This window comes from Phalacrocorax aristotelis, chromosome 3, assembly GCF_949628215.1.
Source record: "Phalacrocorax aristotelis chromosome 3, bGulAri2.1, whole genome shotgun sequence".
NCBI lineage: Eukaryota > Metazoa > Chordata > Aves > Suliformes > Phalacrocoracidae > Phalacrocorax > Phalacrocorax aristotelis.
This window is the reverse complement of record NC_134278.1, coordinates 6,666,328-6,679,561: the sequence shown is the minus strand read 5'-3', so window position 1 is coordinate 6,679,561 and position 13,234 is coordinate 6,666,328. Positions and strand designations below refer to the sequence as shown.

At 42.6% G+C, this 13,234-nt stretch overlaps 1 protein-coding gene across 3 annotated transcripts in view; it reads left to right on the top strand.

Moving 5' to 3' along the window:
- Positions 1-13,234, top strand: part of CLIC5 (chloride intracellular channel 5) — a 92,898-nt gene that overhangs the window by 26,562 nt on the left and 53,102 nt on the right. The window contains exon 1 of one of the 3 annotated variants that reach the window (XM_075086637.1): positions 5,135-5,501. The exons of the other annotated variants lie outside the window; for them this stretch is intronic. Within the exon in view, the coding sequence (XP_074942738.1) occupies positions 5,439-5,501 (63 nt within the window). The 5' untranslated portion in view covers positions 5,135-5,438. Of the gene's footprint in view, positions 1-5,134; positions 5,502-13,234 lie in introns of those variants that run through there. 3 annotated transcript variants of the gene reach the window in all.

Below are 13,234 nucleotides of genomic sequence, written 5' to 3'. Positions count from 1 at the left end.
TAGTGTGTTGTGTCCTAGTCTTTTGCTTGGAGGGATTTAATCCTAATTTGCATGTACAGGCTTCAAGTCTAATTAATTTAGACTTGATTTATGACAAGAAGCATACCAAGAAATGAATGGAAATAATCTAAATAGGGACTTGCACTAAGAACACCTGTAAATTAAGACAGGGATATGCATCACTCTGTTGCAGACTTATAAGTAAAATTATCTCATTTTAGTTCTGTCACAGCAGTGAGTCAACAACAACGGGTACATCACACTTACCTGGTGGTGTTTCTCTTCAAAACACCTAACAGTATGGAGGATTCCTTTTGAATAGCACGGGCTGAGGATATCTGCATTCCTCCTTTCCTCAGCTCCGTTATCCGCATAGCCCACAGTTTGGGACAATCTGTAATTGCCTCCGTTGCACCTCCTACAATACCACTTTCCAGAGCAGTCTCAGTCCCGTTTGAAAGCATCTTTTGTTCTTAATTGAAATGACAGTTTTGGAATGATAGCAAGCTACAGAAATAAAGGAATAAACCACTGCCCTCTAGAAGCCTCTCTACTGAATGCAGCATTAGGAGATGATTTTGCACCTTCGAAGTGCCACTTCCCTGTGAATGGTTAGCTGTGACTGTCTCAACGCGAGCGCTGAGATAATTATCCATAATGAAATCCCTCTTCACGCTGAACAGCAGTCGGTTTTTCTCCTGAAGTTGTTAACGCTTATTAATGTTAGAGGAAAGTTTGATACTGCATCTAGGTTAAAACAGAATGATATATAGAAATAATTTCATGCTTTTGGACTAGAACTTGCTTTGCGAAACTCCTGTCTGCGCTGATTCTGGTGATCCACCGTTCTGCTAAACTGCTGAGTTTCATCCAGAGACCTTGAGAGCCAAAAGAATGCATTTTCATAACAAAGTAAAGGGAGCTGCTGTAGCTCATGTCTCTGACAGATTCATAATGTTTGGGATGCATGCAGAGCACGCTGTCTAAAATTTGCCAGTTAAGGGGACTGCAAAGTTTTCTGGCCTAGATTTTGCCATCCCATCCCATTTCTTGGGACATTCAGGCTGTCTGCCTGTTGTATCACTTGATGTCTTTTGTTCCATGCCCTTGAGTGTGGGAGAATTTCTGAGATGCAACAAAATCACAGTTCCTCCATCAAACCAGCAGGTTTTTAGGCATTGTACATCTCTGGAGTCGAGGGAGAATAGCTGCTTACCCAACCTCGGTGTGAGGCTTATGAGAAAAGCTTTGTATGTCCTTACATGTCTTGTACGTCTGGGGAGGGGAACATGCAGCCTGACCCCAAATATCTGAGGCAAATCCCTTTTGATTTTTCTGAAGATCAAACAAGGACTTGATAGTGATGCATTGTAATTCAGAAGGAAATTAAAACTATTGGATTGATTCCTTGCATTTGTTAACTTGCTAAATAAGCAGCACATTGAAGCTACTAGCACGCAGTAAATGTCGTTGCAAATTGCCAGTAATTCAGAACTATCCCTGGAAGATATATATTTTTGTAACCCGTTCAAACATGCTGGTTTATTACCTGATTGCTCCTTAGCTGTGTTTTTTTTTTAAAGTCAGTTAAGCAGTTAAATAACTCCCAGGTAAAATCATAGCCCCAAATGCCATTTACTGCAGCTGCACCAAGATTTTACTTCTCCTTTTCATTCATAATGGAATTTTATTCCATTTTACCTGTCATATAAAACTTGTAATGCCCCGCTCTCGCAGAATGAGCTGGGTGGTGGCACCAAGCGAGCACCGGGGGACTGATGGGCTCTTTGCCCTGATCCTTCTTGGTAACTCAGCAGTCTGCTGGAGAACTCCACGATAGAGTTACATCCTGGATGCTTGGCCTCTGATTCACCCCTCGGGGCAAATCTTTGCTGGAAGTGAAGCTTGGATCAGAGCTGTGAAAGCTGATAGTGCGTCAGAGTTCATCTACAATAGAGGTCTTATGTGGAGATGTGATGATTCCTTTTCTGAAGCTGTCCTCTTCTTTTATTAATGGGATGACGTGCTCACATTCATTTATATATCCTATAAACCTCAAGCTATAATGACTTGGCTTATGAAGAGTTCATAATTCAGTGTCTGATGTTCTTGTACGTAACTCAAAGCCTCTGCTACTTCTGACTTGTGCGTAAATGATAGGCCAAACTAAGCGACTCATTCTTTGCAGTAAAATGAGAGTGTACTAATTATTTATCAGTATCTTGCTCTTAATTTGGCTGAAGAAAGAGCTGATTTCATGACAGAAAGCAGAGCCGTGCAGACAATAGTAACCATTATAGTCAAAAAGGTTCCACCTAGATGTAAGTGATAAGTCAGTTTTATATGACAGCAAAGCAGTAAATGCATGAATAGATTCCTGAAGTAGTACAGATATATATATTTCCTCCTACTCATGGCTTCCTACAATGCTTATCTTAAATCAAGCATTCAGAATCTATTTTTAAAAACAGCATTTATATGAACAAGGACTGTTTTGCTTGGCCTTTTCTAGGGGTTCCACAGGGAGATTTTTGAAAACCAGAGTTTACTGGAATTCCAGATTCACACTGCAGCTTCTGTAGCCTCTGCGCACCCCATATCAAGTCCTGGAGCAGGGGAGGGGTGCAAGGTGGGGCCTCATGGGTGAAAGCAGATGGAGAAGGGGCTTTCCAGGGACATTGCTGCCCAGAGCATCTTGAAGCAGATGGAGCCTGGCCCGTTCCTGCTGTAGTTTATATCTTGGTCAGGATGGAAATGGCTTCAGGGTACCTTAACTCCCTTTCTCTGTATTGCACGGTTTCCCTTCTGCTTTGCTGAGCCTCAGCACAATGATCTTTGTCTTGCAAATTAATTATAACACACCGCCAAACCCAGACAGTGATTGGGAAGGAAGGATTTAAGTGTTTTGACACTTTGAGTCTCTACTGAAATTGCTACATCTAGAGTTTAACTTTCGGAAGCACAAGGCATGCACAACTTCTGAAGTGGGAGATGACACGTACATAGAAATCAGTCACTAAAGCCACCGATTCCTTTTACTTAATAATTACAGCGGGATTTGTCTGACCATTTTAACATCTTTATCTGAGCTTGTTACCCTGGGCTCCCTTTATTACCAGTGGAAAAAAGTAGGCACCTCTAGAGCACAGTTTTTCATTCTAAAATAGGCATCTAAATAGGTCACACACATCACATCTTGTAAGTGCTGATATCTTGAATGCTGATTTTATTTAAACATTTTGGTTTAGCATTAGCGGTATTACCTCCTCACCGTTCTTATAGCTGGCAGTATTTTCTCTTCCAGAGCTGGTACATACACTCCTGTGATATAAATTGTTCAAAGCACTTGCCTATATCGAAACAGCATTTTCAGTGAGGCTGGAGCTACAGGTAACCTCAGTCAAGATGACCCACTTCCCATTGTTTTTAAACAATTTGCTAAAGCAAAACAATTTTTCAGCAAAACCAAAAGCTTATAGTCATGTAGTTGATAACATGTTGTTTAGGGATGCGTTTTAGAGATACGGTGACTACACTTACGTTTTCAGCAGACTTTTGTAACTGTAATATATAATTACAACGCAGTGATTCTTTTTCCCGCATGTAAGTACACTTAGCCCATGTCCTTGGAAGTTTGCCGGTAGGCCTAAGAATAATTATACTATGAATGTTTGGTAATTAATATGCCTAGTCCAAAAATTACATGTAAAAATTTGAAATCAAAGAAGTAATAATACTTAATTCTCTTATAGTTAACCTTCCGGTTATTTGAATGAGTGCTAATTAGATCTAAAAACCATAAGCACACTTTCACACTAATTGTAATGTTGATTATGTTGTAATTACAGTTGCAACAGCATAATGAGATTTACTTGTTAACCCTTTCAGTGCTTCATGGAGTGCACACAAAACAGCTGTCGCAGGAAATTCCTGTAAGGCTTACCCAAGAGCCACGGAGACGTTGGCTGCTGCTGCTCTGGACCTGTGTCAAATGCCTGGGGGTCACGGGAGGGAATTAAAGATCATCACAAAAGCACACAGCTAAGCGCACTCTCATGAAAGGCGAGTGTTTGATCATGTCAAAACCGTACCCAAAAGGCCATTCCCTGTCAGAAGGGGAAGGTAAAACTGCTCGTGTCGGGTGGTGTGAGCAGCCAACAGGCTGCAAGCCCCCAAAACAGGAGCAGAGGGCAGGGGGGCAGAGGTGAGGGAAGGGCAGGGGGCACGAAGGTAGCCAGTCCCTCCAGGCAGTGATGGCAATGACGAGGAGGTCCCAGCCAACGCCTTTGCCTTTGTCCGCTCTCCTCGCCCGTGCCAGCACTCCCTTCCTCCACACCTTTTAGCTGTGTCAGGCCTTTCTGTCACATGCCACCTCTCGCTTAGGGTTTGTGTGTGGCGACCTCTGAGTCACACAAGGAATGCAGGGCGAAGGAAGGGAGTATAGATGACGACAGTCATCTATAAAGCTTTCTTCCACACTCCACCCCAGCGTATCATTGCTCTGCAATGCCCCTGCTACAACCAACACCCCAAGGAACACATTGAGAAATAGTTACAGGACCCAAATATTTTATTTTCACAGGGCCCTGAAGCTCTTCATGCCCCTGCGTAACCCCATTCCCATTCCCCTGCTCCTGAACTCCATCAGGAGCGGTGACACCGCAGGTGCTTTTCTCACCTAAGTGTATTCAGTTTCAGCTTCTCTACTGCTTTGTACCGCACACAGGGGTTTTCGCCGAGGCAGAGCTCTGCTTTTCTGCACGCTCCTTGCACCCATGCAACAGCCAATGCGCAGGGTGAAGAAATTAGGCTCTTTTTTCCTTACCGTTCTTAGCAACGACAATATTAAGATTTTGACAGCTAGAAGCAGGACAAGCACCCTTCCAAAATAAAGGAAAAAACATCACTGTTGCCTAAAGCAATGAAACCGGCCTGCTGTGGACCTTCCCTCTTCCTCTGTCACTGGTGCTCCCAGCTGTAGAAGAAGGGAGGGAACAACAGGAACGCTGAAAACGGGGAAGAGCAGAATTATTTGCTCAGAGACTGATCCTGCTGTAGGTACCAGGAGCTTGTCTCCTCCCCTGTGAGTTAACCCCACCCTCTTTTTTTATACTCTGGGCTATTTTGGGCAGGCAGTGAGAACTGCAGCTCTGACAGATGAGGATACTGTACCAGAGCACAGCAGCACTTGTTGCTCTGAAGAACTACATAGCCGTAAGAGGGACTGCTTCTCTACTGCCTGCCTTTTTTTTTATTGGTATTATTTATTTATTAGCCACAAACTTGTTTTCTCTGCTGGTTTTGAGCTTTATCGTTACAAATGATGTTTTAAAAGCTTTGTGAGAGCCATTCAGATAGGAAGCCTACCTGCTGTGCAGTTGAAACCTCGTTTTGCTGCTTAATAGCGGGAGATCAGCTGGTAGCCTTGGGGGTGAAAAATGACAGACTCTGTTCCTGCTAATGGGGAAGGAAAGGACCCTGAAATCGAGCTCTTTGTGAAGGTAAGTTGCACGGTGAACTGGACACTGGTGTGACTCTCGGATCAGCTTCTACTGAATAATCCAACTTTAATTTTCTGAGCGGAAGCGGTGCTTTGACAGCCTGTTATCTCTTGCACACATGTTCACACTGCTTTCTTCTTTGTGACATTAGAATTAGGTAATGTTGTGGAGGGAGGGTCAGAGTTCCTGTATTTTAATGTTATTTCTTTCCTTGTGAGTTTGTCCTGTTATTCTTAGCTTGCTGCCTACAGTGTACTGTATCCTAACTTTAGCCTTTAGGGTGTAGACTTTAGGATTTTCAGTAAGAATCCTGACTTCCTTCTCTGTTTTTCAGAAGGGAGCATGAAGAGCTGAGAGGTACCATGATTTGGTACCTTGGCAGAGGCTGTCATGTCTGAAATACTATCATATCATAAAACGAGCAGAATTGAGATAAGCTGGCAGTCTCCTGATTGTTTTGTGCAATAGTTTTTTCCTAAGAAAATGAAAACTAAATCAGTTTTTACTCTCAGTTTCCTCAGCCCAAAGCTCATTCTGATTTTGTACAAGGGTAACTAAGAACAGAAACAGATTTAATGAAAACATAGAAAAAATAAGTACACCTATCATATGGTGGAATTTCAGAATCTTTCAGATTTGATATATCTGTTGGTCTTGGGCAATGAAAATCTTACCATGAAAATCAGTGGCACAGTTCAAACCCATTACACATACAACCTTAGTAATAGCAAACTTCATGCAAACTCTGTCCCAGTGAAGAGCTCAGATATTTTGATGTTCAGAGCATATTTCAAAGCCACATCCAGGCTGAAATCCGCTATGCCCATACAAAATGCAGGTGTTTGGTCTCTCCGAGCCCAAACCATCCCTGTAGATTAATAGGATTATTATAGATATGTGGGAGTTACATCAGACCCTTTGCAGAGTACCGAATGATTGGGAAAGCAAATTGCAGCCCCCTCCTTCTGTCAAGTTGAGGGTATATCATTGCTTTGTACTCCCTGACGGATATTTTGGGCTGTAAGTTGAAATGTCAGCCACATCCATGATGTGTCTACACGGCCTCTTCGCGCATCTTCCAAAACCAGTAGCTTCAGGTGCAGCCTTTCTGACTGAGTCAGCATCAAGGTCTTTCCCCCTAGAAAACAGACTTTACAAGAACTGGTGGTTCATAAATGCCCAGTAGATCCTTTGTGCAGAGCTTAATGTATTAGAATAGACCTGCGTGGGTCCATACATCCAGAAACCTTACCTCTTACAAGCTGTTTCTATCAAAGTGAGTTTAATGGAGGTGTTTGGGAGCTAAATAATGGCTTCACGGGGTTGTCTGGCACTCTGTCGTCACAAATGTATTCTGGAACGCAAACCTTTAGCTACTGGTTCGTTTTAGTGCCCACACTATTTTATTGAGGCTGATACGGATGTTTGTGATATACGGTTCTTTGAGTGCATCAGCTGTTAAAGTGAAGGTCATTGCCCAGATTCATTGTGTGAACCTCTGGATCTGTAAGTTACTGGAAAAAATCTGCACTGCGTTCAATTGAGCCATGCTGTCACCTGAAGATTTATAACTCCAGAAAGAACATTTTTAGTAATGTGACTTCCTGCATAATGCACGTGAGAGAATTGCGTGGAGACTCTCACATAAACTCATAATTTGCAGAGCCAGAGCAAAAGAATTAATTGGTATCTTCCTGAGGACCTTCCGTTCAGGTTGAAAAACTGCAATTCTTAATGTTTTGGAGAGGTGCCATTAATTTGATTAAAAGTCTAAAAAGTTGTATAGTAAAGCATGTAACCAGAGTATGGAAGTTGGAAGTAAAAAGAGAATATCCAAACAAGAAACAAGCTAAAAGTTGAAAAATGGGAGAATATAAAAGAAAGATGAACAGGTGAAAACTTCTCTGGAGCATGACATTTAAAATAACTGGATATTAGTAAGGGGAGATAAACATGAAGGTTGATCCAGGAGAGAATCTGCAAAGGAGAAGGCACTTACTTTGCCTGTTTTAAGGCTGGAAAGAACAGAAAGGTTCTTCTGCATGAGTATGAGGTACTGGGGCAAGTGACAAATCTAAATATACAAATCTAAATATACTGGACCACACCTGGGTCAAGTTCTAGTAGCAGGAGTTGTGGGGTCAATGACCATTTCATCATTTGGCTTTTGTGGAGCTAATACTTATTCAAGGAAAAGAGTTCTGTCCTGCATCCTTGAACGAACACACAGCCAGGAAATGCAGAGATCAGTGAGAAAAATGTAGGGCAGTAGACGTGGCCTGGGGAAAACCATATCTTCCACAAGCACAAACAAACCAGAAAGGGCTGTTTTTCACCAGCTGTAGAGTCTCTAATAAAAGCAGTTTCTGTCTCAGGTTAAAAAAAGAAAGGTGTTACACAATTGCTCTATTTCCTTTTTCTATTTAACAACCTGGAGAGCAGGAGCCTCAGAAAGACAAGTAGAGGGACGACTGTAAACAGAAGAGCCGCGCTGTAACCAAATGCAGGTTAGCTGTCTCCTGAGCCGTGCAGGTAGGCTGGGCTCCGCCAGGACACAGCGACCTGAACTGCTACGGCTCGGACAGGTTAGGTGGTTATCGCACCCGTTCGTTATCATCCCCGCTCATTTTACTCTTTTTCTAACAGTGCCCTAACCTGGATCTTTGAGATTTCTTCTTTTGTGAACAAGTGTTTGTTCTTGCAAGATGTTTATTTGAGGGTGAAGCCCCCCCAAATCTGGGGCAAGATGCAGGCAGACTGATGGTGAGAGGTGGCAGAGCTGAGGAGCAGGGAGGTCCGCCGGTGAGATGGTGCCGCCTTCATCAGATCTGTGGTTGGTGTAAGCAGGCCTTTTGTGAACACTGAAACTCTCCAGCAACAATTCCCCCTCTAAACTTGTTTGAGAAGGAATTGGAAGAGTCTGCCGGAGAGAAAGGCTTGATACCCGGTAGCGCGAGATGCTGGCAGCAGCGGCTTCGGGGAAGTGAGCACTGAGAGGCAGTACTTGCTCTGAGCTTAACCCAGCTTGTCGTAACTCGGGTTAATTTTAATTCTTTGTGTGCTGGAGAAGCAAAGTGCTTCTGTATAAATGAGACCCTGATGGAAGATACATTTAGCTTTTTCTGGCAGTCTTGCACCTGTATACTTGAACATAATGACTAAACTGAAATGGTGCTCTTTTTACGTACAGACTAATAAATCCAGATTGGAGGATCACAGAACTTTTATGGCTTCTTTCTGTTTGCAGTGGAGGCAGGTGTTTGGGTGTACATTGCTCGCATTTCACAATTAGAGTAGTACCTAATATTTAGAAAGTTAATTTGAAGGGAGATAGGGGGTATACATGGGAAACAAAGCATGATACAGACAGGACCTGGGATTCCAACTGTCTGTTTGCATTGGCTGGGATGTGTGCAGTCCAGAAAGAGAGCAAACCACAGGAGTTGTCCAAAGTAAATTTGATTTCAAAAGTCTTCCTGTTTTAGAAATACTCTATAATAAGATATAGAATAATCCATGTTTCTGACAATCTAAAGACAGTAGTATCATCATGGTTGTAGGAGAATGCGTACTGAGCTGGCAGACAGTCATTTCTGCAAGGAGTCGTTGTGGTATGCAGTGATTAATATTCTGGGTATGTTCATCAGCTCAAGTTTCCAAGAGCGTTTGCTGAAGAGGTGTTTAAGGCTTTACTTCACAAAGTGTTCAACCACAGTCACACTGAACACCCATCTAGAGAAAACATGACGGTGCTTGCAAATGTAAGAAGCAAGAGACCTCTCAAAGGCCTTGAGCTTCCACGCGCACTGACTCATACGTATTCCGGTCTGCCAGCTGAAGGCATACAGGCATAAGACACACCGAACGCCCTCAGCCCATTCCTCCCGTTAGGAGCTGAGTGTTGTGCACAGCAGTGGGGTATTTGCAATGTCTCAGGGATACGGTACCAGCCACTTGCAGTCATTTCTTGTTAGAGGATTATCACAAAGAAAAGAGGTTAGTCCTGGTACGCTCACGGTCTCAGGGAGCAGCAAACAGCCATGCCAGGATCCTGGGAGCCCTTTGTCATCTCCAATGGTTTCATTTTGGAGAGTTTTAGGTGTCTGTTAGGAGTATGTTTAAAAGCGATGGCCAGATTTGGCACCAAACTAGCTATCCCTGAATGAATCGGTCAGGCAGAGAGCCTGGCTGCCCAGGACAAAGCAGTCATCCTGCTGCTGTCCTGGGCCCTGTCAAAAGCCCAGGAGTTGCTGCTCTCGGAAGGGTGTGGCTGCTCGTCCCCTCTCCTTTGCATAGAATTATCCCAGAAATTATCACAGGGAGGTGCAAGATTTTTATGCACTCTGGGATTTCTTTTTGTGCATCTTCTAGATTGCTTTTTTAAAAGTTTTGTATGCTGAAGAGTGATTTCAAACTAACCCTGGTTTGGATTTTGGTGAACTGCTGCAACATAGCCTTAAAGGAAGATATCAGTTAAAAAATTATGCTTCTGGTACAAATGATTGTTTTCTGCTATTAAGGCTTTTGTGGTTTTTAGGTAAGAGAGTCATTCTGATAAGAAAATTCGTTTCAGTTTCAGAATTTCAGGGTTATCAAAACCAGTAATGGCTTTACAAACTAGGAGAAAGAACTTGGCAGGAGCCTTTTAACCCATTATAACAATACAGGCTCTGTAATTTATTTGTAGACTGTCCTTGAGAAGCATTTAATGATGAGTAGAAATCACAATCAGATCTGGAAGGTACAAAGTTAATTTCTGTTTCTTGAGAAGTGTGGGTATTTTGCTGGGTATGATGGACCCAGCTTTTGGCTTCCCTAGAACATCATTCCTCTGTTCAGCAGAACTTTCTAGGTAAAGAGAAAAGCACAAGGAAGAATAATGATACTGAAGCATCTGGTTCAACCTGTCTGGTGCTCCAAGACCAACAATAACATTTTTTTGGGTCCCTAGTCATGTGGTTGGCCAAGCCTTTCACGTTTCGAGAGAGACGTAGCCACCCTACAACGCAGGCACGTACAGTGTGTGCAGCCTCTGACACTTTTCAGCTGTCACCCTGGGAGTGGCGTGAGCATGGGGGTTTGTTATGGACCTTGCATTTTTCATCCATTCAGAGCTGTTGAGCAGATGATGGGCACCATGGTTCATGTCTCTTCCAAACTTACTTTGGCGAGGCAGCGTATGATTAGCAGCGTAAGTCTCCTCTTCCAGGGTACTGGCCTTGTGAGCAGCGTTAAAGTTACCAAACTTACAAGGTTTACTGGTAATCCAGACACCAGCATACATACTGGGAGGAAAATGGTTTTACAAGGTTTGTGTAAACATCTATATATGTGTTTCATAAGCTCCAGCAAGGTGACTCAGGTATTTCTGTGTAATTCTGGCTCCGTTCCCATCTTGCTTACATCTTTTCAAATCAGGATTGACTGAGTTGAAGCCCATAGAGTTCACGCATATATATAAAAAGGGCACAAGAAGAGGGTCAGGCCTCCTAAATTTGAATCACAAATTAATAATAACTCTACTACAGACCCAGTTAAATCAGGGAAATGCTGCCTGGACTGATAGTTACTTCTCTGGTCTTTTTATTAAGCATTTTCAGTGAAATAATAAAAAGAATAGAATCATAGATTCATTAAGGTTGGAAAAGACCTCTAAGGTCATCAAGTCCAACCATCAAACCAACACCTCCAGGCCTCCTAAACCATGTCCTGAAGTGCCACATAGTCAAGGGAAAAACATCCATCTTGGCAAGATCTAATTTTGCTTTAATCTTATATTGCTAAAAGAAAATAATTCAATAAATTAACAAATAGCTGCCTAGCAAATGTTTTAAAATTACAAGTTGCTTGTTTTTCTTTGTGATGAAGAAAAACAATACTTTAAAGAAGCTTTATCCTGAGTTATACAACCCAGAGTCTGTATGTCTGCGTGTCTGTTTTCTCTCTGAGCATTTGCAGATTTTGTTTTGTGTCAAGACAAGTGCCTCATTGGTGGGAATATTAGAGACGGGCAGTGAATAGTTTAAGCAGGCCAAATTTATAAAAGGACTTGGCAGGGTTATACTCACTATCCCTGCCACCTTGGACCTAGTCTGGAATGCCTGTAGGATTGCTTGGGAAACTGGATCTCAAGTTAAGGAGGGATTTTCAGCTGTGTCTTCTTCTGCCTGAATTCATGACCTAATCATTAGTTTATGGCTAAGGGTGAATGACACCCTTGTCTGCCATGGTTTGGGTTTTTTTCCTCATATAAATGTCTGTGACTACTTGCTTTTTGTTGAACTTGCTGGTATCAATACATATGTTAATTGTAGTCAAAACATCTGATTAAAATGCAGGGGCCCATTTTAAACGGGACCTATGACAGGGCCCGAGGGAATGGCAGGGAGATGTGCCAGGGGAGGGTTAGGCTGGGTATTAGGGAAAGGTTCTTCCCTCAGAGGGTGGTGGAGCCCTGGAACAGGCTCCCCGTGGAGGCATCACGGCACCAGCCTGGCGATATTCAAGAAGCGCTTGGACAAGGCCCTCAGAGACATGGTGTGAATTTGGGGTTGTCCTGTGCAGGGACAGGAGTTGGACTTGCTCATCCTTGTGGGTCCCTTCCAGCTCAGGACGTTCTATGATCAATTCTATTATTCTGAATTCAAATGCTTTGTTGAATATGCATAACTTTATTTCTTTAAATGTTTTTAGAAATTGGATCCATAATTTGAATGGATAAGACTTCAGTAACATTCAGGATGGGTCATATCCCATGGCCATTAAAGCCAGTCAGGCTTGTACTGCTGAGTTCAGCAGCAGCAGATTTAGGCCAGCTTAAGTCTATTTGAGGTCTTGTTTAAACTCCACCTACTAACTCCTTTATTTATTCCAGCTTTTTGAACTGCATAGTCAAATCAGGTAAATACAGTATTTTAATTCTACCATGAAGAATTGGTGATATTAATAATTATTCTTGCTTGTACTTACAAATAGCCACCGGTATGCTTTGGGCACTCTATGTTTAGCTGCAGATAGCTCTTTTTCCATCTCTGGCAGCACACGTCTCATCAGGCTCAGAGGTTGTTGTGTCATGGTTCAGCAATGACGGTGAAGCTCCAGTAAGTGTCCCCAGGAAACTTTTATCAGCAATATATGGCTCTGCAGCGGCCTTACCAGAACAGCAAATGTCACAGAGATCGTTTGACATAGCGTCCCAAAAATACACAGGGATCCTTTCCAAGAGAGCCGGTAGGAAGTACATCTGCCTGTGCTCCAAAGTTAAATGTTAGTATCAGTTCACCTGGCTATGCCAAATATGGTGAAGCCTTGATGGAAGGCTGTGCAAGGATCACTTAGGAAACATATTGATCATCACAGCAACATTACTTAATGCTTGTTTGACACCAAATTCTTCAAAATCTGGCAGATATCAGCAAAATAATCCCTCAATGCTGCAAAGAGGTAACATAAAGACAAGTATTTCCATTTTGCAGGTACTCTTTTTAGTAGAGTCAGACAGATGTTAAAGGTCTGTGAGTTTGTGTGTTAGTTTTACACATGAAGAGAAGAAGGTTTCAATGATACTTTTTACTTTTTTCCCCAGCAAAGGCTGAGTCAAAGTCACAGGGAGAATCAGTTGCCATAAGCAAGGGCAGATTTTGTGCTGGATTCATAATGTATTCAAATCTATAAATCTTACGTGAACTAGGAAATCAGAGCAGGTACCTAAAGTGCTAGAGTAGGTGCTCTGG